This window comes from Cladophialophora yegresii, assembly GCF_000585515.1.
Source record: "Cladophialophora yegresii CBS 114405 chromosome Unknown aczIN-supercont1.2, whole genome shotgun sequence".
Classification (NCBI taxonomy): Eukaryota; Fungi; Ascomycota; class Eurotiomycetes; order Chaetothyriales; family Herpotrichiellaceae; genus Cladophialophora; species Cladophialophora yegresii.
In genome coordinates this window covers 4,813,619-4,835,765 of record NW_006913046.1, presented here as the reverse complement: position 1 = coordinate 4,835,765, position 22,147 = coordinate 4,813,619, and the positions used below count along the sequence as shown (strand labels likewise).

The 22,147-nt window shown below is 53.4% G+C and overlaps 7 protein-coding genes across 7 annotated transcripts; 5 read left to right on the top strand and 2 right to left on the bottom strand.

The window, feature by feature from the left end:
* Positions 1-6,634: 6,634 nt before the first annotated feature.
* On the bottom strand, positions 6,635-7,261 carry A1O7_03670 (uncharacterized protein; the record flags this gene model as incomplete). The annotated part of the gene is made up of 3 exons (XM_007757687.1): positions 6,635-6,697; positions 6,806-6,958; positions 7,097-7,261. 3 exons carry the CDS (start codon positions 7,259-7,261, stop codon positions 6,635-6,637), a joined length of 381 nt encoding a protein of 126 aa, XP_007755877.1.
* A 2,094-nt stretch (positions 7,262-9,355) lies between these two features.
* A1O7_03669 (uncharacterized protein) lies at positions 9,356-10,907 on the bottom strand (the record flags this gene model as incomplete). Its single annotated transcript, XM_007757686.1, has 3 exons — positions 9,356-9,978; positions 10,023-10,572; positions 10,650-10,907. 3 exons carry the CDS (start codon positions 10,905-10,907, stop codon positions 9,356-9,358), a joined length of 1,431 nt encoding a protein of 476 aa, XP_007755876.1.
* Positions 10,908-11,884: 977 nt separating this feature from the next.
* Positions 11,885-12,643, top strand: A1O7_03668 (uncharacterized protein; the record flags this gene model as incomplete). The annotated part of the gene is made up of 1 exon (XM_007757685.1): positions 11,885-12,643. One exon carries the CDS (start codon positions 11,885-11,887, stop codon positions 12,641-12,643), a length of 759 nt encoding a protein of 252 aa, XP_007755875.1.
* A 643-nt stretch (positions 12,644-13,286) lies between these two features.
* On the top strand, positions 13,287-14,833 carry A1O7_03667 (uncharacterized protein; the record flags this gene model as incomplete). The annotated part of the gene is made up of 6 exons (XM_007757684.1): positions 13,287-13,409; positions 13,467-13,631; positions 13,946-14,111; positions 14,181-14,240; positions 14,297-14,507; positions 14,554-14,833. The coding sequence occupies 6 exons, from the start codon at positions 13,287-13,289 to the stop codon at positions 14,831-14,833; spliced, it is 1,005 nt and encodes a 334-aa protein (XP_007755874.1).
* Positions 14,834-15,084: 251 nt separating this feature from the next.
* On the top strand, positions 15,085-16,158 carry A1O7_03666 (uncharacterized protein; the record flags this gene model as incomplete). The annotated part of the gene is made up of 2 exons (XM_007757683.1): positions 15,085-15,977; positions 16,083-16,158. 2 exons carry the CDS (start codon positions 15,085-15,087, stop codon positions 16,156-16,158), a joined length of 969 nt encoding a protein of 322 aa, XP_007755873.1.
* A 930-nt stretch (positions 16,159-17,088) lies between these two features.
* On the top strand, positions 17,089-17,962 carry A1O7_03665 (uncharacterized protein; the record flags this gene model as incomplete). Its single annotated transcript, XM_007757682.1, has 3 exons — positions 17,089-17,454; positions 17,537-17,572; positions 17,624-17,962. The coding sequence occupies 3 exons, from the start codon at positions 17,089-17,091 to the stop codon at positions 17,960-17,962; spliced, it is 741 nt and encodes a 246-aa protein (XP_007755872.1).
* A 927-nt stretch (positions 17,963-18,889) lies between these two features.
* A1O7_03664 (malate synthase, glyoxysomal) lies at positions 18,890-20,678 on the top strand (the record flags this gene model as incomplete). The annotated part of the gene is made up of 4 exons (XM_007757681.1): positions 18,890-19,181; positions 19,233-19,301; positions 19,353-20,562; positions 20,621-20,678. 4 exons carry the CDS (start codon positions 18,890-18,892, stop codon positions 20,676-20,678), a joined length of 1,629 nt encoding a protein of 542 aa, XP_007755871.1.
* Positions 20,679-22,147: the final 1,469 nt, after the last annotated feature.

The window sequence follows — 22,147 nt, the reverse complement described above, 5'->3', positions numbered from 1 at the left end:
TTGGGTAATCATGATCTCCACAGTCGTGTCACCCGCCTCACCCTCGGGTTCATGCAGAGTCCTCGCCTCGAGGGATGCAGCAAGTCGCAAGTTTGCGCTGAAGACGCAGATTTCAACCTGAAACACTGACCTCTCGGCGAGCTGCAGGTGCGATGCGCGATGACCCCCACCTCAGCTTCCCAACCTCGCCTTTTATAGCCCGTCGCTCGCATGGTGTGTTCGAGGTTCAGTTTGCACCTTACTCGAAGTCCCCGAATCGACCCGGTCGAGCCTAGAAACGCGCTACCATCCAATAACAAGTCGTCATGGCACGGTCTAGAGTGGAATGCCGGTGCGCAAGCTAGACAGAATCCTCTGCACCGTCGACCCGATAGCTCTCCACTCCATCGGACCAAAGCGTCGGTGGTGCGAATCATTTCTTGGAATTTCTTGTTCGCGTTTAGCGATTTTGGAGACGCCATCCCCAGCACTAAGCAGAGAGCGCCTTGGCAAGCTATGTCTAAGAGAAGGTGCGAAGAGCTAGAGGATACCGTCGGCCATCAACGTGGAGTTCCCATTCGTCCGGAGAATGTCCATCGTTGGGATCCACGCCACCACACTGCCGCAAAGTCATCTGCACGACCCTGCGGTCTCCGTGGACGTATTACTAGCCGCCTCCTTCGAAGACAGCCATGGCCTGGAGCACGTAAGTATACCTGACAATCGGTATCCGCGACTGCCGCGACGAGTCCCAGACTTTGGCAACTCACTCGGCGCGAGCCTTTTTCCGAAAGTCTTAATACCGTGTAGACAAGGGACATGCACGAGGCTACGATTCCTTGCCAAACCCTCGACGATGGGCAGCATTCATGGGCAGATCTTGCCTTGGTCCAGAACCCAACGTACACAGGACACAGTAACAGCAATCAAACTTTCTGATCATCTATTCCGACCTCCGAGGTTGTCGACGTCCCGCCGAGTTGCGTGATCCATGGTCGTTGGACGCCCCAACGATCTTCAGCTCGACTGCTACATTTGAACCTTTGGGCAGCTGCAAAGAATTGTGCCAGGGCAAACTTCGGGAAGCCCGAGTGCTCAATCGGGCCGCGAGGGGTGTCGCTTAGTTCTGGGGCGACAATAATTCTGCGCCTTGCCTCAGCTATTGGACCGTCACCACAACGTTTACGAGCTGTGGTCGGTGATTTGATGCCTGTCGGGCATTCATGCGACTCAGTGTCGAAGCGAGGGGCCACCGCTCATTTTCTTTCTCCATGCTGTGCGATTGCGCACAGGCAACGTTTCCATTGGCTAAATCTGAAAATTGCCTGACTGTCAGCAGCGTTTGGTTCTGGCAAGCTAAGAAGTCATCTCGTGCTTGCTTTGCCCATTGAAGACCCGAGATGCGAGTCCTGAGATATCACTGGTGCCGACAAAGTCGCCTCTTGCAGCTGGAATATGCCTATTGATGCTTCCCCGCCTTTCCGTCTTTACCGAAGATTCTGGCGCCACTCTACTGGGTTGCGAGCCGGAAGGGACGACGGGAGCGGACCTTAGATGCTCCCTTTCGGGCTCCTGGGCCACAAATCCGCCCTGATCGCCTACAGTAAACCATCGAGCCGTGGCCACTGACGGAAGTCCAAATGACTGCTGAACACCGGATGGTCCATCCCTGTCAGGCGCCTCGCTTCGATCGCGAGGCTGAAAAAGCTACCCAGGACACCAAACTTTGATCAAGGGAGTTGGTGGACCATCGCAGTACGGAGAACAATCAACAAATGTCTCAGGTTGAGAAACCTTGCCAAATCATCAGGAGGCCTTTTGTAGACTCAAGCCTCTCACGTAGGGCCGTCATCACCTAGCCACCTTCTGCATCCCACAAGTGAGTCCGAGTCAAATCTCCTTTCCGCAAACGGTCGATGTTCCTGAAAAGGACAATCACCGCACCCCATTTATTTCTCTAGAAGATTGAGCCGGCTTCTGGATCATTCCAGATGTCTTCTTCGATCTAAAAGAGTGCCTCATCCGCCGTGCTAGAGTGCACAGGACACAGCATGATGAAGCTCCACATCCCACTATGGCCCAAGTAATTTCACACACGGTTGGCAAGGTTGCACCGAGCCATGATTACGTACTCGTAGCTCCCGTACGCAGTACTGAAGACCAGAAGAGCCATTCGTACCTGACAATGATGACAACCGTGTGGTCTGTGGTCAAATGTGCCCACTGACTGCAGCAGAAGGAGGAGCAGCCAGACGGAATTGTCAAGGCGGCATCCCTAGAATCCAGTTTTCACGACACCTTTCCCATCACCAGATCGTCATGTCCTGGCAGTAAGCACCAAATCAAGGAGGATTGGCCAGCAGGCTGTGCGTCGGCCTGCGAATCCCGAACCATCAAAGGGTGCTATCCTTGAACTTGCCCGTACTGAGTAGTGACCAAAACGGGCAGCCAGTCTCCTCTATCAGGTCGATGCCTGGCTCTGACGGCATTCGCTAAGACTGGCGAAGGTGAAAATCGTCGAAACCCCTGGCTGCGCTGAAGAATTGTCAATGGCGGCTTGTGTCGGCTGTATGATTGGACGAGAATCACAGACTTGCGGGGGATGTGTCGGCTTGAGACCCAGGGCCGTGGTCCTGGATTTCGACTCCTAGTAGCCAAAGCGAACGTGGACCTCCAGCAAGTAAAGAAGAGCGATGGCATCATACCAGCTCGACTTGTGCCTCTCCAGATGTCCAAGAGGGGAATAGAATACTCGGTCTACACAACAGGGGCCGTTCACTAGCTCCTGGGCGGTGGGCGGGCACGGAATTGAGTCCAAGACGTGCTCTCCCTGGGACGAGTCACGGTACAAGCACTTGCATAGTATGATTCGAAGGCATCCCCGAAAGGTAGAAAACGTGGCGGACAATTTGTCCTCGATCCGGTACTCGAACTCAGAGTGGCTCTCTCAGCTCTCAGCATCCCGTCAGCAGCCACCATTCTTGGCGGATGTGACGGTAGGTTAGCCTGTCAGATAGCAGAGACAAGGAAGGCCGCTTGCAAAGCGAAACGACTCAGCTTGCCTTAGTCAGTGCACAGCGCAATAATAGTGAGCTGCAAATCCAAGTACGATTGGTGTCTCTACGAAGGTCAGGCGTAGCTCGCATATTCTTCACAGGCTGAACTCGCCCACCACCCAATCATCCCGCTAAGAAGTACTTATATTTAACACAGTAGTGACACAAAAGCGAAGCCAGACTTGATGCGATGCGAAATTGTGGATAGCGTGTTTTGGGGCGTATCCAGCACCGGAGTAGGGGTATACAGTTTCCTGCGCACTTGGTACTCAGTACGTATCACGGAATCGGCATGATTCTTTGACTCTGAGAAATCTGAGAAATACTGTATCGCTCGAGCAACTCCACGGCATGTCCGCAATGATTTTGCTGTAGGTGTGGCGCCGTCAAGGAGTCGTGTCAAACTACACAGTACGGAGTACTCGTAGCCAGGACATGTCTACGCCGTACTGGGGTGATTACTGTACGATAATGCTCTCCCAGCAAAGCTTCAATCCTGACATTCACTCGTCCCCTTTTCCGGAGTCCAGAGGCAAGAGCAGCACAAACAAGCACGCACGGGGACGCTCCGGCACAGGAGCTCATTGTGATTGCTCCCTGTCGAGCTGACTCGAGGGAGTGCCATTCTTCCGTTGGTGCCCAGGACACAAAAACAATCGTTAGATCTTACCAAAACTCACAATGTATTTGTCGTGACACTGTACGTACTCAGTACTGTGTCCGGAGTAAATGCTGCTCCCTCCGGAGCCGCCGCCACGTGGGAAGCTGTGCGACATCCACGAAAGCAGATGGTGCGACTTTCGGGTCCCCAGAAGGGCAGTGCTGCCGGCCAGGAAATCAGCGTGGGATGTGCAGTGTACCGTAAGCTGGCCAGCTGCAACCGACACCACTAGCACCGCCAGCTTGGAGCGGAAAAGAGACGCAGACGAAGACGAAGTCCTCGGTAAGGATACTCGGTACCGTAGGTACTTTGTCCACAGTCTCCATTTCACCAAACGAGCAGGTCAACTGAGAGGTACCACTCACTCCTGAGTCCGCTGACTACCCTATTACTGACACCGGACCCAGTACTGTTTTCGCATCTGCTCGCCCTACGCGACCGCAACCGCTGGTCCATGGCGGTCGCGTGCAAAAAGCGACGTGCACTCATTGGATTCCTCATCCTTGCAGCCTCTAGCGAGGAAGATCAAACAATAAACCTGAAACCTCCATACACCCGGGGGGAGCCATTGCGCCAATTAGCCCGCGCAAATCCGCGTCCGGGCGAAAATCGCCAGCGTGGGAGATTGACAAACGGCGAAGCGCGGGTCTGCACGGAGGGCATCACAAGGACCAAGGCGAAGACAGGAAGAGCAGCTAGACGAGCAAAGCACCTGGTGACAGGCATCTAGAGGCACGATATGCGATATCCGATACTCATACACCCCGTCGGCGACAGTGACCGCCACTGCAACTGCAACTGCATCAGTACCGTCGAGTCGACACGCGGCCCATGCCAGACAAACGTGCCTGTCAAAAGGAAAACACATTGCACAAAGGACGATGATGATCCTTTCGATTTCCCCATTCTGCCAAAATGCATGCGAGGCCACGCATCAGACCCGCCTGTCGCCTCACTCTGTGCGCTGCCGCAGGGATAAATGCTTGCACCGACTGTAGCGGCACCGGCATTCTCATTGACATGCATGGTCCTTGTCGTCCGGCTACTGTACAGTATTTTCGTGCGTGTCACGGGAAAGATACTTGCCACTGGCGGCGACAGCAACGGCAGCCGCAGCGGGCTTTGGTGAGTGATCGCCGCAAGGACAGGGCTACGAACACAATACGGCGTATATCGGCGCAATTGACCCAATCGATAAAGGTGATGGCGGACGCGCAATGTCGCAGTGTCGCAATCCTCGCCTTGAGTTGACGAACATCCCTCACATCGCTTTCGCCTAATCTCGCCAGCAGCTACCATGAAAGTCCAACCCTGACAGCTCTTGTCTTCGCAACGCCGCTCAAGTCTACAACATCCCGGCCTAAGCACCCTGCGAGTCCACCGTCCGCTAGGTATCACATTGGCGGAATCACCGTGGCTAAACTCAATCATGTGTGAAGTAGCATTATTTGAAGGTGAGGTCGAGAGTCCCCCACTACAAGAACTCGACGTGGTTGTGGGACAGGCCGCACCGCCAAATTAGAGAGGGGTGTCTTGATAGATGATCGTCGCGCATAAAGTTCCCTGCGGCGTGAGATGCTGACAAGGTGAAATCCACGGCTCGTCTCGAATCCCTGAGTCTCTGGTGCCCGGTCATGCGTTCCTTAAGGCTGGTGGTTCGCCACAAGGCTTTTTCCCTTGCTTACCGCCAAAATAACATCCGAAGTTTTGGGGGAAGATCTTCGGATACAGATTCCTCGAACGTCGGCCTGATAAGCCACCAAGCAGCGCTGTCGCTGTCACCGTCACCACCGCCACTATGGTTACCCAAAGAACCATGCATGGAGGCTTGTGCTGGCCCTCGGAGATGTTCTCTTCTGACACGGAGCACGCCTTTGGTCTCGTGGCCTGCGAAACCGTCAGGTCAATGTGATGACCTGAGATTGACAGGTCGATTTGCACTCGCGATTGCGATTGCTGGTGCGATTTGTCGCATGGCGTTGTGGATCGTGGGGGGTTGGTGTGGTTACACAGGCGCAACATGATCCATCACAGACACGCAGGCAGGGATTGAGAGAGAATGCGCCACCAAAATGACTGGACTGAACTGAACTGAAAAGAAATGTGATGAGATGTGATCTGTCCACTCCGCCCCTTCATTTCTTCCCGTTCCCTGCCAGATGAGCACGTCGAGGTAGATCGCATCCGAAAAGTCTACTTGTTCTCCCCGAGCCGGAGTCGAGTTTCTGGGTGAAACTGACCGTCATGCACGTGGACCGACACTTTCGGAAAGCCGATGCCGACTGAGCTTGGTGTTGATGCTGATGCAGATGCAGGAGAACCTGGCGCTCAAGTCGCGGTCCTGCTCAAGGCCACGCACCGCACAAGACGGAGAACGGGAGTTCGAGATCACGACCACAAGATACGATTCTGGGAATACGAACAGAACCGTTAGGATCGTCTGCAGACACAGCGTTGGTATTGCAAGGCACGGCACCACAATGCACCACACCACACCGCGCTGCACAAAGGTTGGATTCATGATCTTTCTCTGTCCTTCTCTTCCTTACAGCTTCCCTCCATTGCTGGTTCCCTCGATGAAGTCTCTGGCCAGATGGAGTGCCTCAACCGCAAAAGCCACCATGTTTGCCTGCCTGTCGTTGCCTAGCCCCGTGTTCAATTCCTTGCTCGTCCTATCGTTCTGGCTCGCCACCGCGAGTGCCACGTATGACCTGTTTTCAGCGCGTCAGTTGATTTGCGCTTTTAGCTTTCAGGCAGAGGAAGCCGGAGCACGGGTCTTTCTCCCGGGGTTGACGACCAAGAGGTGGACAAAGACGCCGAGGAGGACGAGGACAAGGGGGAATGCTCACGGCTGTCTATTGGGCTTTTCACCCGACGCGGTTGGGCCAGCAGTGCCTGTTATTAATGCCATGCACTGGCGGTCAACACACATATCCTGCTAGACAGGGAACATAGCGGTCCCGCGTGACACAGACACAGACACAGACATGTACGTACCGGACTAGACACCAGAATCATGTAATCCCGTCAGTTGGCATGTCCTCGTACAGCAACATGTCATTTCAAATCTCTCACACGAGTAGCACAGGGAACATAACACGGGACATACCTCGCCGATGCAATACGTCGCGTCCAACTTATCCCTGACACTGCGCGCCAGTCCTTCGACCAATGTTGGCGTCGGCCCATCATAGACATCAATGTCCCGATGCGTCCAGCCGGCGAACGCGATGCGGGATTCCAAAGTATACAGCGTCAAGCCCTAGCATATGTATCAGAATCCGTTAGCCTATTATCCACTGTACGCTGAGGCCTACCGTCGCAGCATGTCACTGGACATCGATCGAGTCCTCCATCTAGGTAGACAGAGAGGTCTTGCAGAGTGGGGAAGAACACGCACACCACGGTATATCTTGCTCGCGCCCGGCGTGGCGAGCAGCGCCGCGCTGATCAGCCCGCCTGCCGCCGTCTCGGCCACACAGACGGTCTCGCCGCGCGATTTGAGCAACGCGGCGACTTCCTCGGCCGCGGCCTTGAGCTGAGGTGGGGGAAACTGTGCTGACATCCTCCTGCCGTTGACACGGAATGGCTGTGAGGACGGTTGCCTCGGCTTCCGATAGATGGGGAGGGATCGAACTGGCAGCGAGATTGTGAGACCGAGTCCGTGGGATTTGGTCAAGAGCATGAATACAAGATGGAAGAGGTCACCCAAAGGTTGCTTGTGATTATATGCCGTGTTGGAGTACATGTACAGATTACACATCTATCTAGGTAGGTGCCTATCGTTCACCAGTGCGGGGCATCAAGGAAGACGATCGATATCACGAACTCGTCTCTCCGTGAGCCTCGGGACGTCAGCCAGTCAGTCAGTCAATCAGTCAATCGATCATTCGCGGTACCCAGTGGGCACGTAATGTTGCCGTCACTCTCACCGTCACCGTCACTGTCACTGTGATGGTAGAGGGAAGTACGTGGGCTTGCTGAGGACTAACGACGAGGATGCGGACGAGCGATCGTAATCGGTTGTTCATGTTGATGTTCATACATCACAAGTCCACCAAGACGCGAGAGATCAACCCAAGTAATTACCAGTGCTGCTCGATCTCCTACCATGATACTGGCGTTTCCCTGTCACTGGGCCTTGACTTTCAGAATATAGACACATCAACGTCCATGATCCCTTGTCAACGGCCCATCATTCACAGATCTATGGTACACAGGCCGCTCCAGACCGTTCGAGTGAAGAATTTGAAGTGTCTCCAAGCGCACCCTGAGCGCATATGAGACCGCGCAATGCCTAATCACCCCATGGTTGGCTTGCGGTGTCATCTATTGAACATCACCCAGCCGTCCCCTGGGTTGTGGTCCTTCCTCCACCCCGAACCTGAATCATCCGTCCGAACGGCGAGATTGAGTCGCCCCTCAGCTACTGTACGGCAGACAGAATCTCCTGTTCGCAGAGGTTGTACATGCATTGCGCCACGGACCAGCAAAGAGACTACGGCCCGATGCGGGCTCGAACTGCGTCCCTCAAGAAGCAAAGTATGAAGCTCTTCGTCAAGGACACCGACAATCAATCAATATCCCGATAGATGGTAATCGTGTCGGCGAAACGGCGCGTTCAACCTCGTCTTCGGACGATGGACACCCTCAGTGTGTCGTTTCCACGCGGCTGAACCACGAGTGGATGGTTACCTGGGCATCAGGTACGATCGCTCTTTACCAGGCCTCTTCGCCTGCACCTATTTACTTTGCTGGCGGTGCAGAATGTGTCAAACTCGATCAGGAATGGGCTGGATCGTGGTGACCTGACAGGGAGGTAATTAGGTACCTACATACATACCTTCGTGTCTACCATATCTACGATCCGGGCACCCGGGACGGTCATCTTACGGTACCATTCATCGACTCTTTATCGGAGACAGCATTCGCACGCTACAGCTGGACCCATCCGTGAACCCAAATCCAGGAACTATCGAGGAAGCCTAGGGCTTGAGGTAAGGACAGTACCCCCGAGCAGCAATGGGCGAAAAACGGCTGAAGACTTCGACGGGCTTGACTCGGGCTGGAATCAGCGTCGCGAGGTAACCATTCAGAAGGATAGGGAGCGATCAGGAGAGTCAGCATATCCAGAGATCAAGTCGACCAGGCTGAGGTGATATACTCGCAGTAAGTAATTCCATACTGCACGGCGTACCTACAATCAGAAGCCCGAAACAGTTCAAGTCAAGCCACGTTGTGTCCCAAGTATCATGGTCAATCTGCCATGAACTGGCGCAGCGAAGGGGTAAAGGGTGAATGGGTGTGATGGTTCGTTCTCCCTGGGCATTGTTGACCTACTGCACAGGGAATGGGCAGGGTTGCGTTCGACGTTCTCAAACAAATGCCTGGAAGTCTGCAGCATGACAACGCCAATGTCAATGTCTGCTGGGCCGATGTAGGTCTGGAACGTGGCGATACGAGCCACTCTAGCGGCTCTACCTGAGGACAAGGATGAGTTGCTACCCGATCATCCGATTGAAGTCGAGTAGTTTTCTACGAAAGCTGGTCCTGCCAGGACTCTGTGGACTTCGATGATACCTCGTGCGGTCCTTGTACTACCAGCACTTTCTGATGGACCGGGCTACCAACCAGAGGGGTAATAGCCATTTCCACCACCCTATGCCTTCAATTCAACCCGCTCCTCAATCCGCTTCTCCTCTCCTTCCTCTTCATCCTGCTCAGCCTTCTTCATTCCACTCACAAACTCACTCTTGCTGAACAGGAAATCCACCTGCTCCAACGTCTTCCCGCCCGTCTCAGGGCAGAGGAAGAAAACAAAGGCGATGGCCACTAGATTCCCGCTGAGCACCCACAGCCAAAACTTCCAGCCCACATTGGTCAGACCGATAGGTCCCGCAAAGACCGTGATGAACGTCATCAACCACTCACCAAACCCAGTAAAAGCACCACCGATGTGTCGGTATTCGAGCGGGGCGATCTCGGAGCAATAGAGCCAGACGCAGCCCTGCCACGCGTACCCGAAGACAAAGAGAAAGAGGAAGATGATGCCGATCCCTGCCCATTGGATGGAAGTCGTCGCAGGGACGGCCTGCAGCACAGTAAAGATGAGGATTAGGACGGACATAACGCACGCCCCGTATAGGAGGACAGAGCGGCGGCCGACTCGTTCAATGGTAAAGTAAAGCGGTACACAGCCGAGAGCGAAGAAGATATTGAGCACCCCAGCAAGGAGGCTGACCAGGGAAGGCCGAGCGCCAACTCTGCTGAGGATGACGGAGCCTGTGGCAGTTAGCATCAGGACCGAACTGACCGGTGTAACTCACTGTAATAAGCCATTAAACTGCTACCCATCCACTCCCTAATCATGGGGAGCCAGAAGCATATGCACAGCCTTCGGATGATCTTCATCGGTGTGCGGTCGATGATGCCCGACGTGAGGAACATTCTCCAGTGGAGGCTTGACGCGGCTTCGTCCTCTGCCTCGATGGCGAGCAGAATCTCTCGCTTGATCCGCTGGACTTGTTCAGTGTCAATTGCCGCATCATTCAGCCGTTCCAGTGCGTCGTCGCCTTCGCTATGCCGGTTTTTGGCGTAGTAGTAACGGGGCGTGTCGGGGAGGAAGAACATGCAGCCTCCGCCGATAATGGCAAATATGCATTGAAACGCGATGGGCACCCGCCAGCTCCATTGTCCATTAGATTTGGTACAGCCATAGTCGATCCAGTACGCCAACGGGACGCCGGATATCAGCATTATCGCGTTGAAGGCATTGGCAGGGCCACGGTCGCCGATTTCAACTCCGGTCTCCGCAAGGTAAGTAGGGACAGCGCTCGAAATGCAGCCGATAGCAAAGCCTGTGATCACTCGACCGACCTATATGAGAAAGAGAGTCAGCAGAGCTCGGAAACAGTCCTGCAGGCACATTGCCGTGGGACTCATCGACTGCTTACAGTGAGTTGTGCCACCGAGTTAGCGGTCGACTGAATGACCGAACCGACCACAGCGGCGATGTTGCCCAAGATAATGGTCCCTCGCCGGCCGATTTTGAATGCAAACGTCGCCACGATGGCGCAAGTGATGCATGCCGACAAGGAGTAGGAGCTCGAGATCCAGGGAATCACCCATTCTCCGGTCGGGTTGTCGATAGCGTCGAGAAAAGGCTTGTGCAAGAGCACGCCTCCCAAGACCCCGGCGTCATAACCGTACATCTAAGGAGCCCATCAAGTCAATATCATGGCCAAGTCAGGCACGGAAGAGCCAGGTGACCAGCATTGCCTGCTGGCAAGCCAAAGCTTACCATAAAACTAATACCGCAGATAAACTTCATCAGCCAGTAAAGGCTACGGCCACGGAGTGTGATGAAGGCACCCATCGTTGCTCAGAGGGACACCAGTGTTCAATGTTGTCACCACGAATTGCGAGGTCGAGGGCTGAGGAACGTGTAGGAGCCCACGCGACCAGCTTATATCGGTTGTGGCGGGTATTCTTATCATCGCCGAGGTCAGAGATCCACATGGTCGTTACCAGTCCCTTTGCAGAGACATGAACGGACAGTCACCGGCGTGCTGCCAATTTCGAGAGAAAGTTTCTTTCATCGCGGACACCGTTGGCTAACATGGATCCTCCGTCGGTATAGAAGGGTGCCAAGGGTGGAGAAAAAGCCTTGTGCCTGCTGTTCAGAGGAGACAAAGTCGACGGGTATGGATAGATCGGCAGCGTTGATCCATCGTGCTTTGTGGAAACGAACTGTGTACATATTCGAGGCTCAGATGCTGCAACTTCTTTTTCCCAACAGCATATACGTAGAAGCCTCATGCTTAGACCTACCATTTGCTGCCTGCTGGGATCGACAGTACCTCGTATTTCTGTCTGGAAACATCCGACCTGCCTGATTAGCAGCTGCTTAACTCATTGTTTCCTGAAAGTATTTTGATGTGCTGGACTCCTCGTGGATGGAGTCCCACGGTGGCATGGTGGATGGGAAAGTGGATCATTCTCCACATGGACGTGATGCGCGTGCGGAGAAGACACTCGTTGCTCTGCCGGTCTCGCTGCCTTCGCCGGTTTCCCATGTCAGATGCGAGTCAGAAATGGATGACTACCACAGTCCATCCGCGGGAATCGTTTTCCTGTGGTGCATCGCCCAGCGAAAGAAGGTCACGCTTTAGTAGCCACAAGGGAAGCCATGGCGACTGATCACAAGGACAGCATCCGACAACTGGTCTGGCCACGACTGCGGGAGGTCGCTTTTCCAGACTCGAGGTTCCACTTTGACTTCTCCAGCTTTATCGCAGATTTCCATGGATCTGACGCTGCCATTGAGCGACTCGCTTCTTTGCTTTGCTATACTCACGCCAAAGTGGTGTTCATAACCCCGGACAACTGTCTTGAGCTACTGCGGTTGAGAGCTCTTCAGGACGGCAAGAAAGTACTGGTGACCACCTATGCTATTAGAAGGGGGTTCTGGTTGCTGGATCCGGCTATCATCACGACAGCAGAGGATAGAAAGCTTGCGAGTCTCTTAGACACCATGGAGAAGCCAGGGCTTGGGAGACATTTGACACTTGCCGAGATGCAACAGCTTGACCTTCGTGTGGATTTGATGGTGACGGGCACCGGGGCGATCAATCAGGCTGGCATCCGATTCGGAAAAGGCCACGGCTTCTTCGATCTCGAATGGGCCATGCTGAGCAGTATCCACGTTGTCAATTCCTCTGTTCCTTGCGTTGCTGTTGTTCACGACTGCCAGGTCCTGGATGAGGAGTTACGGCCGGAGGTGTTTGACACTGTCTGTGATCATATCATCACACCAACGCAAGCCTTAGAGGTCCAGGGCTCTGTACACAAGCCCGATTGTGGCATATTGTGGGGAAAATTGCAACCTGGCATGCTTGAGGATATTCCTCCTTTGCAAGAGCTGCAAAAAGTGCAAGAGAAGTGCTGACCTTCTCAGCAGGACGCAGAATTTGGTCTCAGCACAATCTCGACAACGCGTTTCGCTGTGACGCTTGTCAGTCGAGATGTCTCAGCTTCCGGGGAGTCATGGCGAGGCACCGTTGCAGCGATCCTCTTTTCCTTGAGCAGCTCACTGTAGCAACCCGCAGTTGCACAAATCTTCCTCTAAATTGCGCTGGATTTTTTCAGGTAGATGCAGACTAGGGTCGGATCCCCAAGACAGCCGCATGAATAGTAATCAGATCGCTTCCCGTGATGACAGCTGGTTGCGAGCCACATTGTTCCGCTCGAACATCGCATTTACCTTGAAGGGCATCTGGTCTAGCTGCTCCGAACAGCACAACTGTGGAAGAGCCGCCGAACAGCTTAGTCAGGAGAGAATCCAACTGCTTGTTCCTGGACTCCACTCGCCAATCCATAGCCTCTTGCCGAATGCGGCAATTAGCGAAGATGTGGGTGGCGCATGCAACATTCGGTCGCCTGTCACCATGGTAAATAGATCCCAAAGAGAGGAAAAAGCAATATAAACACGCTCGTAGACAGATGTTCGCTCGATTCAGGCACCTTGCAAGAGTCAATCCCAGTTCCCGCCGTCGGCCTACCGTCCCCGAGAAGAATTTGCACAGCCAGCCATGGGTATCGACTTCACTGTGTTCAAAGGTTCAAAATCCGGAGAAATACTGGAGTCCAAAGGGCACAGGGATGTTGGTCCAACACAGGCTCTCGTCGAACTGTCGCATTGTGGTGTTTGCGGTGTAAGCCTTCCAGGTGCTCAAGTGGTGCTACTCGTAGGCTTCGACTGACGGACGCAGACGGATGAGCATTACAAGCATGCAGACCAAGGCCTTGGCCACGAAGGCGTGGGAATAATTAAGGAGGTCGGAAGCCTTGTCGAGCTGATATCGGATTTGAGAGTTGGTGATCGTGTTGGTATGGGTGTGAGTACTCTCACGCTCTTGAGAGGACCTTGCGCTCCAGTGTCACCCCTGTTCTGTTAGTGTCGATTCAGGCTAACTGAGGCCGCAGTGGATGCAGTAAGTGATACGCAAAGCGCGTGACAGGTGCTGGCCGTTGCGGATCTTTATACTGTCTTGATGCAGTTCTTGAATGCTGACACCAACGTAGGCGGTTTTGTGGATACTGCAAGCCATGTCTTACCGGTGAGTGAGCTTATCTTCTCCTATTCCTCAGCATGATCTTCCCAAATAGCACGCTATCTGGTGCCACCCATTTCCGGAGCCAGCCATATCAAGACCGTAGCCAGAGTTGAGCAATGTTGAAGCTAACCTAGACCTCAGGCCAGCACTTCAAGTGTCAGAATAGCGAACAATTCGGGACCGCCAACCTGGACCAAGGTTGTTTCGGTAGCGGTGTGGCTTGGGATGTGACGGCCCTATTCAAAATCCCCGACGAAATCTCTTCCGAGTCCGCAGGCCCATTGATGTGTGGTGGTGCCAGTGAGCCTTCTCCTTCTTGTCTCCAGCACCGAATCCGTGGGATGACGTGCTAACCGCCTCTGCGACAAGCTGTCTGGGGCCCATTGTATGAACATGGCTTCAAGGCAGGCGACCGCATCGGTATCATAGGTCAGTGTGCTGTTCAAAGCGTTGATTTCGGTCAAGTAACATGGTGTACTGTGTAGGGATTGGAGGTTTGGGACATCTCGCCATTCAAATGGCATCGAAGATGGGTATGGAAGCCGTGGTCTTCAGTGGAACCCAATCGAAGAAAGAAGAGGCGTTCCAGCTCGGCGCGAGCGAATTCTATGCTACTAAGGGCGTCACGAAGCTCCAAGGGGTACAGCTTGTGGATGGTTTGTTGATCACGACTTCGGTGCTGCCTGATCTCGCTCTGTAAGTCCGACAGAAACTGGATTCATCGAGCAAGTGCTAATGACAGGTACCTTCCTATTCTTGCACCATTCGCGAAGATCTTTCCGCTCACCATCAGCATGGATAAGATTCCAGTCCCCGCGCTCCCATTTGTGTTGTATGGTTATAGCATCATTGGGAGCGGAGGAGCGCATCCGCAATCAATCAAGGCGATGCTAAGGTTCTGCGCGAAGCACGACATCAAGCCTGTTATCGAGAAGTTCCCCATGACAAAGCAAGGCGTCAATGAAGCCATGAAGAAGCTGGAAGAGGGTAAAGTAAGGTATAGAGGTGTACTCGTCGTCTAGAGCCTCGAGCCTACAACATCCCGAGCAGACCGTGGTTTGATAAAGTGGCAAGGAGAAAAGGAATAATGATAATTGTCGTGATTGTTTAGAATTTACGCAATTCGGCGAATGAGTTTTGCGACGCGGTTCGCGTGTCTTGGCCAAATCGCGCGTTCAGACTTCTCGGCGTATTGTCTCCAACGAACTGCCTTGAAATTGCACATTCGACATGTGAATCTCCAATGGTCCTTTGGTAGTTGAATGCACCTGTAATGTCCGCGGTGAAGCCGTGGCTCGAGAATCTCACCATTGCTAAGCTACATCGACTTGCTATCGCAATTGGCGCACCATGCAGCGGCACCAAGGCTGTACGCATCGAGGGTATTCGACATGCAGTGACGAATGTCGCAAGCAATGACCGAAGCGACCCCTCTGACTTGAGTCTCTTGAGCATTGATATGGGTATCAGAAACTTGGCGTTTGCCCATATCACAGCGCCACTACAGGCAACAAACTCGGCAGAATATCTGCAGTACCAGAAGCCCACATTGCAATCATGGCGTCGCCTAGCAGTATCCCAGTCACTATATGCCACAAGTACAGTGCCCCTATCGTTCCGCGTCGAAAGTTCAAGCGAGACTTCGGCTTCGAAAGAGTCGTTTGAACCTGCTGACTATGCATTGCACGCATACGAGCTGATCAACCACATGCTGCAGACTTATCAGCCAAATCATGTTCTGATCGAGAGACAAAGGTTTCGCTCTGGCGGCGGGTCGTCGGTTCAAGAATGGACGATACGGGTGGGGGTATTCGAGGGAATGTTGTACGCGTCTCTTCGGACCATGATTGAGGAGCGAAAGATGCGGTTGAGGGTGGAGCCAATGCAGCCATCCCGGGTAAATCGATATTGGCTTGGAGACTTTGTGCGTCCGTCCACCCGTAAGCTGGTCGGACAGGAGGTGAAGAGAGCGAAAATTCGGCTCGTGGGCAATATGCTCCAAGGAGCAGACGCCAACATCTGCGTGGGAAAAGGGATGCAACCGATCGTGGCTGAATTTGTATCCGGCTGCAACAAAGTATCCAAGAGCAAGCCAACAGCAAACGCTGGTAAGGTGAAGCTGGATGATCTGGCAGACTCATTGCTGCAAGGATTGTCATGGATTAAGTGAGTCCCTCCCACATCGAATGCCCGGCTCCAGAGTCTCTATCAAGAGCTTTCTGCTAGCCCTTGTTCTCTTCTGTCAAGATCTCCTTGCTAACAACAAGACAGGTGGCAAAATAACCGGAGACGCATCGAAGTTCTGGGTCGAGATGCGATCGACTTGGATTCTGGACCCGTGTCATGAGACTTTGCAGGCGGCACTGGGTCCATGACGACATTTCATCTCAAGATGACTGCTACCTGGGTGACCAGCCGCTGTGGTTGCACGTCGTATGCGGCCAGGGGGACCAGTCTGGTCCTCTCTACATAAGAACAGCCCTTGCAGCATAATCAAAAATGACAGTGCGCAACAGCGAGGGGGGTGGACACATCCCCATAAGTGTATCTGAAAATCAAGCAGCTGTCCAAGCAAGAATTCGGACTGGAGCAGTCTGCCACGACGTTCTCTATACCAAGACAACGGAAGAGAATATTTTACCCTGCCATAGACTGCGGAATCATGATGCCTTCCTCGGAGATATCGAGGGTCAGAGCCTATGGATCAGCAAAGACGAAGGCAGACCACTGAAAGTGCACAACAGTGGGAGCCAGTCGATTAGGTAGTCGACAATAAGCAAGGCGCGACCCAACGGCAATGCAATTGGAACTGTAGGTGCCCGCAGCCATTTTCACAGAGTCGGAATGACCAGCAAAGTGCAGACAAACTAAAAGGCCGGATGTTGTACGAAGTCGATGGGTGCTGAATCAAGGCCTTGCGATGTCTGTGCATGGGAGCCGGCGTGGCTGAAAGGTGAAGCCGAGCATGTAACGGTCATATGCGTCCATCTGTAAGTCTCTGAACACGATCAAAACAATAACAAGAACCAGCCGAGAAGGAAATATTTCACAGATATCGACTTTGCGCGCCGTCTCAAACCACGGGAAGCTGCACTCGGTGTGACGAATACAGCTGTGAGGTCCCGTAAAAGTGATTTGAGGAAGGTACAGACTTTCTTCATTTCTCTCTCAAATACCCTTCAACACACTACAGCCTCTTTGTGTTCTCGTCACTGAACTGTACGCCGCTCACTCTCTCACTTCTGACCCTGTCAAATCACTGGCTCACCCATCAAACATGCTGCACTCGCTTCTTCTCCTCACCATCTCACTCTTTCTTGCGGTCGCTTACGCCTCTCCCCAGCATCAAGCTGACTATGATAACCCACTCGCAATCAGAGACGTTGTCACTGTGACGAGTACTCTGACTGCAACTGTCATCGCTTCGACACTCGCTTCGACACTCACTTCGACCACAACAAGCTCGACCACGACCTACGCCACGCCTCTCACTCAGCCAACGTCGTGGCTCACCGTCACTGCCGCGCGGAGCGGCTCCGAGATCCACCTCCTCCCAATGAATGCTGCAGGGCTGCGCTTCTGGTTGGGCGGCAACACCATATCGTACTGCCCTGAGCAAGTTGAGGATCAGTATGCTTGCCCGGTAAGTCAGCCTTATTAGTGGCAACATTGACAGGTTCCATATCAGTCCATCAAGATCAGTGCATGCTAACCGGTATTCGCAGCCTGGCAACACCACAGTCCTTTCGGTCTGCAGCATGGTGAGTCGACGTCTGCGGACAGCCACATCATAACTGGCTAACTCGATCAAGGGCGTTCTTGTTCCTGGCGGCCAGCAAATCTATGTCACCCCAAGGGGCGAGCTGGGCTACACCCAGGCTCATAGCATATCGATGCCACCTGGAGCAGTCTCATGTCCCTTCACTTATACAAAGGCACCCGGAGCATACATTGGGCGTCTTTTGATGTCAATTGGAGCTCCTTTTGGGATCACAGGTTTCATGGCTTGTCCAACGCGAAGCAGAGGGATCTACCAAGTGTTCGGCAACCTGAAGAATGCAACGGTTCCACTGGGCAATGTATCTCAGTGTATTGGCTTCGATCCTCTGGCCGCGGATGCTCCTGGTCCTGGTGCATGGCAATATACTTGAGCTCACATGGGATGGTTGACACCGGAACAGAAGGCATGATTTCTGCGACAATCGAGAACAGCCTATGCATGTATGAAAACTTCTTCTAGCTTGTGCCTGTGCACACTGGAACCACAGAAGCCATGAAGCTGATGCACTCGTGTCGTTGGAGACTGGATGATATCGGTCGCTTCACAGTTTCAGTTCGTTTGCGGAGCTCGTGCCCAATCCAGCGGGTACTGTCACCCATTTGTGTACACAGTACTCCGTAGACGACAGATGACCGGAAAGTTGGAGCAAATCGGGCTTCGCCGCTTGTCCTTGCCAATGGAAGATCCCGCGCAACGGCTGGACTTCCAATTTTGCAAGGGCCTTCAACCTCGGCACTTTGTTAATGCTGGTTGCATGTCTCCGCCGTGTCCGTGACCAGAAGTTCCAATGTAGCAGCCCAGTATCACAGTACTGGTCACGTTCAACACCTCCAGCATTACCATCTCTCCCTCCCTCAAGTCAGCCGGCAGAAGGCGCCGGACATGGGGGATTGCTAACTGTGACTACTTCTTGTCGCAGATTCGAGGCAACTCTCGGAAAAAAGGGACAGACGTCAGCGACGTTTAGTGATGTCTGGGCTTTCATTTACCCCACACTGACTGGGCGTCGTCAACTGATTCTTGAGCTCATCTCATCCACATCCCCAGCTCTTGTGGTCGTTAGCGGGTTCGCCGGAGTCCACAGGACCAGCAGTCATTGGATGATGTGGTACCGGCAACATCTCCTCGCGCACATCTCGTCGAGCGGACATGTGCTCTAACGCTTTCGAGCTGGGAGCTGCTCTGACGTATATCATTATATCAGTCTCCTCGACTGCCTTTGCTTGACAATAGCCATCCTCTCTCCCGACTATCAATTTGTGCTGTATCTTTATCCAAATTTCTACGAATCTTCATCATGGCGAGCATCGAGAAAATCAACGAAGGCGTAGCTATCAATGGAGCTGTGAAGCCAGAATATCGCAAGATCCTATCGCCCGAGGCCACCGCGTTTCTGGCCCTCCTGCACAGAACCTTTAACGGCACCCGGAAAGCTTTGCTTCAGCGACGAGTGATCCGTCAGCAGGAGCTTGACAAGGGAAACCTGCCCGATTTTCTGCCGGAAACCAAGCACATTCGCGACAATGATGCCTGGAAAGGAGCTCCACCTGCTCCGGGCTTGGTGGACCGTCGCACCGAAATTACAGGACGTAAGTGGTGAAATCTCGAAGCATTCGGATCGCAATCTGACAATCCACAAGCCACCGACCGCAAGATGGTTGTCAACGCCTTGAACAGCAATGTATGGACTTATATGGCAGACTTCGAAGGTAAGCTTCCGAAACCAAAGATGATTTCGCAGCTTCTGACGTTTCCTGTAGATGCACAAGCCCCGACATGGGACAACCAAGTCTCAGGTCAAGTTAACCTCTACGATGCCATTCGCAAGCAGGTCGACTTCAAGCAGGGAGAGAAAGAATACAAACTACGCACAGACAGGGTCCTGCCCACACTCATCGCCAGACCCAGAGGCTGGCATCTGGAAGAGAAGCATTTTACAGTGGACGGCGAGCCCATTTCCGGCTCATTGTTCGACTTTGGTCTATACTTCTTCCACAATGCGTTTGAATTGGTCAAGCGCGGCACAGGCCCATACTACTATCTTCCCAAGATGGAGTCACATCTGGAAGCGAGACTATGGAACGATGTGTTCAATTTGTCTCAGGACTATATTGGCATGCCTCGAGGCACCATCCGAGGAACTGTTTTGATCGAGACTATCACTGCAGCATTTGAGATGGACGAGATTATCTACGAACTCCGCGACCATTCGGCCGGCCTCAACTGCGGCCGTTGGGACTACATTTTCTCGGTGATCAAGAAGTTCCGCCAAAACCCCAACTTTGTCCTTCCCGACCGCTCCGCCGTCACCATGACCGTCCCCTTCATGGACGCCTACGTTCGGCTCCTCATCAAGACCTGCCATCGCCGCGGCGTGCATGCAATGGGTGGCATGGCTGCTCAGATCCCCATCAAGGATAACCCGGAGGCCAACGAAAAGGCCATGGACGGTGTCCGCCAAGACAAACTTCGCGAGGTCCGCGCCGGCCACGACGGCACCTGGGTCGCTCACCCTGCGTTGGCGGTTATTGCCTCCGAGGTCTTCAACGAGCATATGCCCACGCCGAATCAACTCTTCAAACGCCGTGAGGATGTCAATGTCACCAAGAACGATCTGCTCAACATGAACATGCCTGGCACAGTTACAGAGGATGGCATCAGAAAGAACCTCAATATTGGTCTCGGATACATGGAGGGCTGGCTGCGCGGCGTCGGTTGCGTACCCATTAACTACCTCATGGAGGACGCTGCAACGGCCGAAGTGTCACGATCGCAATTGTGGCAGTGGGTCAAACACGGCGTGAAGACTGCCGAGGGCCAAACAGTCGACAAAGCTTATGCTCTCCGGCTACTGAGGGAGCAGGCCGACGAGCTGTCTTCAAAGGCACCCAAGGGTAACAAATATCATCTTGCTGCTCGGTACTTCGAGGGCCAAGTGACTGGCGAAGATTATGCCGACTTCTTGACAAGGTATGCTTTGCTGATGTGGTCCTATTATCCCAGAAATTTGCTAACTCGCCTTGATCAGTCTATTGTACAATGAAATCACCACCGTTGGCTCATCACAGCCAGTGGCGAAATTGTGAGCTGATTGAGGGACAGAAGGGTAATGGACGGACGCTCAGAATGACGCGACACTGTCGTCAGAGTGGAAACAGCCACGAATATGGTCTGATATTGGTCACTGTCGCAGAAGCAGAAATCACCCAATCTTGTACAGAAGTCACTTGTTAGGTCGAAATGCGTTTCGCTTTCTTGCGGTGTTCCCACATGAGGGCGTGCGTTTGCCAATTCTGCAGCATTTTCAACCCATCTCGGAACAATGTTTTACTGGGCATATGCTTCGCAGTCATGAGCGAGACCGTGACAACCATGCGGTGCCGGTTCGGGTCCGCAATCGAAGCCGAAGTTTCAGAAACACCTCACATCTGTCGCACGCTCTCGAGGTCTCAGGCACCGCTCAGCCTCTGCGGCGCCTTGCCTACTCTGCCTACGAGTCTGCATTCGGTACAAGAGTCGCGTAGGGCGGGCGTAGTGACACTTTCCGGAGCACTCGTCAGAATCATCTGGTCCATGGCACAAAGGCCGCTACGAAGTACACCAAGTCGAAACAGACGTGAACTATGCCACCGTCACAGTGGGTTCTAGGTCAAGCAGCCTAATACCCCAAGGGAAGCATTAGTGGATTCGACCATGTTGCAGTGAGGACGTGATTCTTGACACGATTCTTGACACATGGAGCAGTCCAAGCTCATACGTACAGCAAATGCATTCGCGCGACTGCTCTCTTCTTCATGACTGTGCTTGTTTCCCGAAGCGGCGAGGCGTGAGTGCCAGTTCTGCGGAGCGCCTTTCTGCATTTCAAACTCAATTCATCTGCAACTCAATTCATCCCTACAACTGACAACTGTGCACGCACTCTTCCCTTCGTCAAGCATGAGAACGGACCTGTCATTGACAACGGCCAAAGACATCGACACGGTCCTTTTACCCAGCCTTTGCAAGCCTGACGATTTCGAAGTCGTCGTCGCGTGTTGAACACCTTGCGCGAACAGGTTCTAGCGCGCGCGTCTCCGTGCAGACCGACGCAGGTGCCGGAAATGGTCAATATCTGACCCGCTTCATGTCAAAGTTAAGCTTCGACTTGAGGGAACCCGTCTGTCGATCTACCGAAAAGTAGACACAAGTACGGAAGTACGTACAGTCTGTTGGGTTCTCGCGTGCTCAACTGCAGTGCAATTTATTGCAGCGACCATGTCGCGTCGACGAAAATCTACTTCTACTTCCTCATGTCGGCCGCAGACACTCTCCCGTCAGCAGAGGTACCTCTTATAAAGCTGAGCCTTCGACGATATTCTGTACCTTCTCCTCCCACCAAGCTGGGTCTTCCCGCGCCTTCCCTACGTTCATGCACGTACAAGGACAATCCTTGACAACTCGACGCCACTTTCCACAGTACACTTTGCGCCAGTCAGTCCCCCAGGGCATCTAACCATCGCGGGGAGATTTCTGTCCCCCTGAAGCCAAAGTCTGATTTCTTCCACAACTGCTAGCT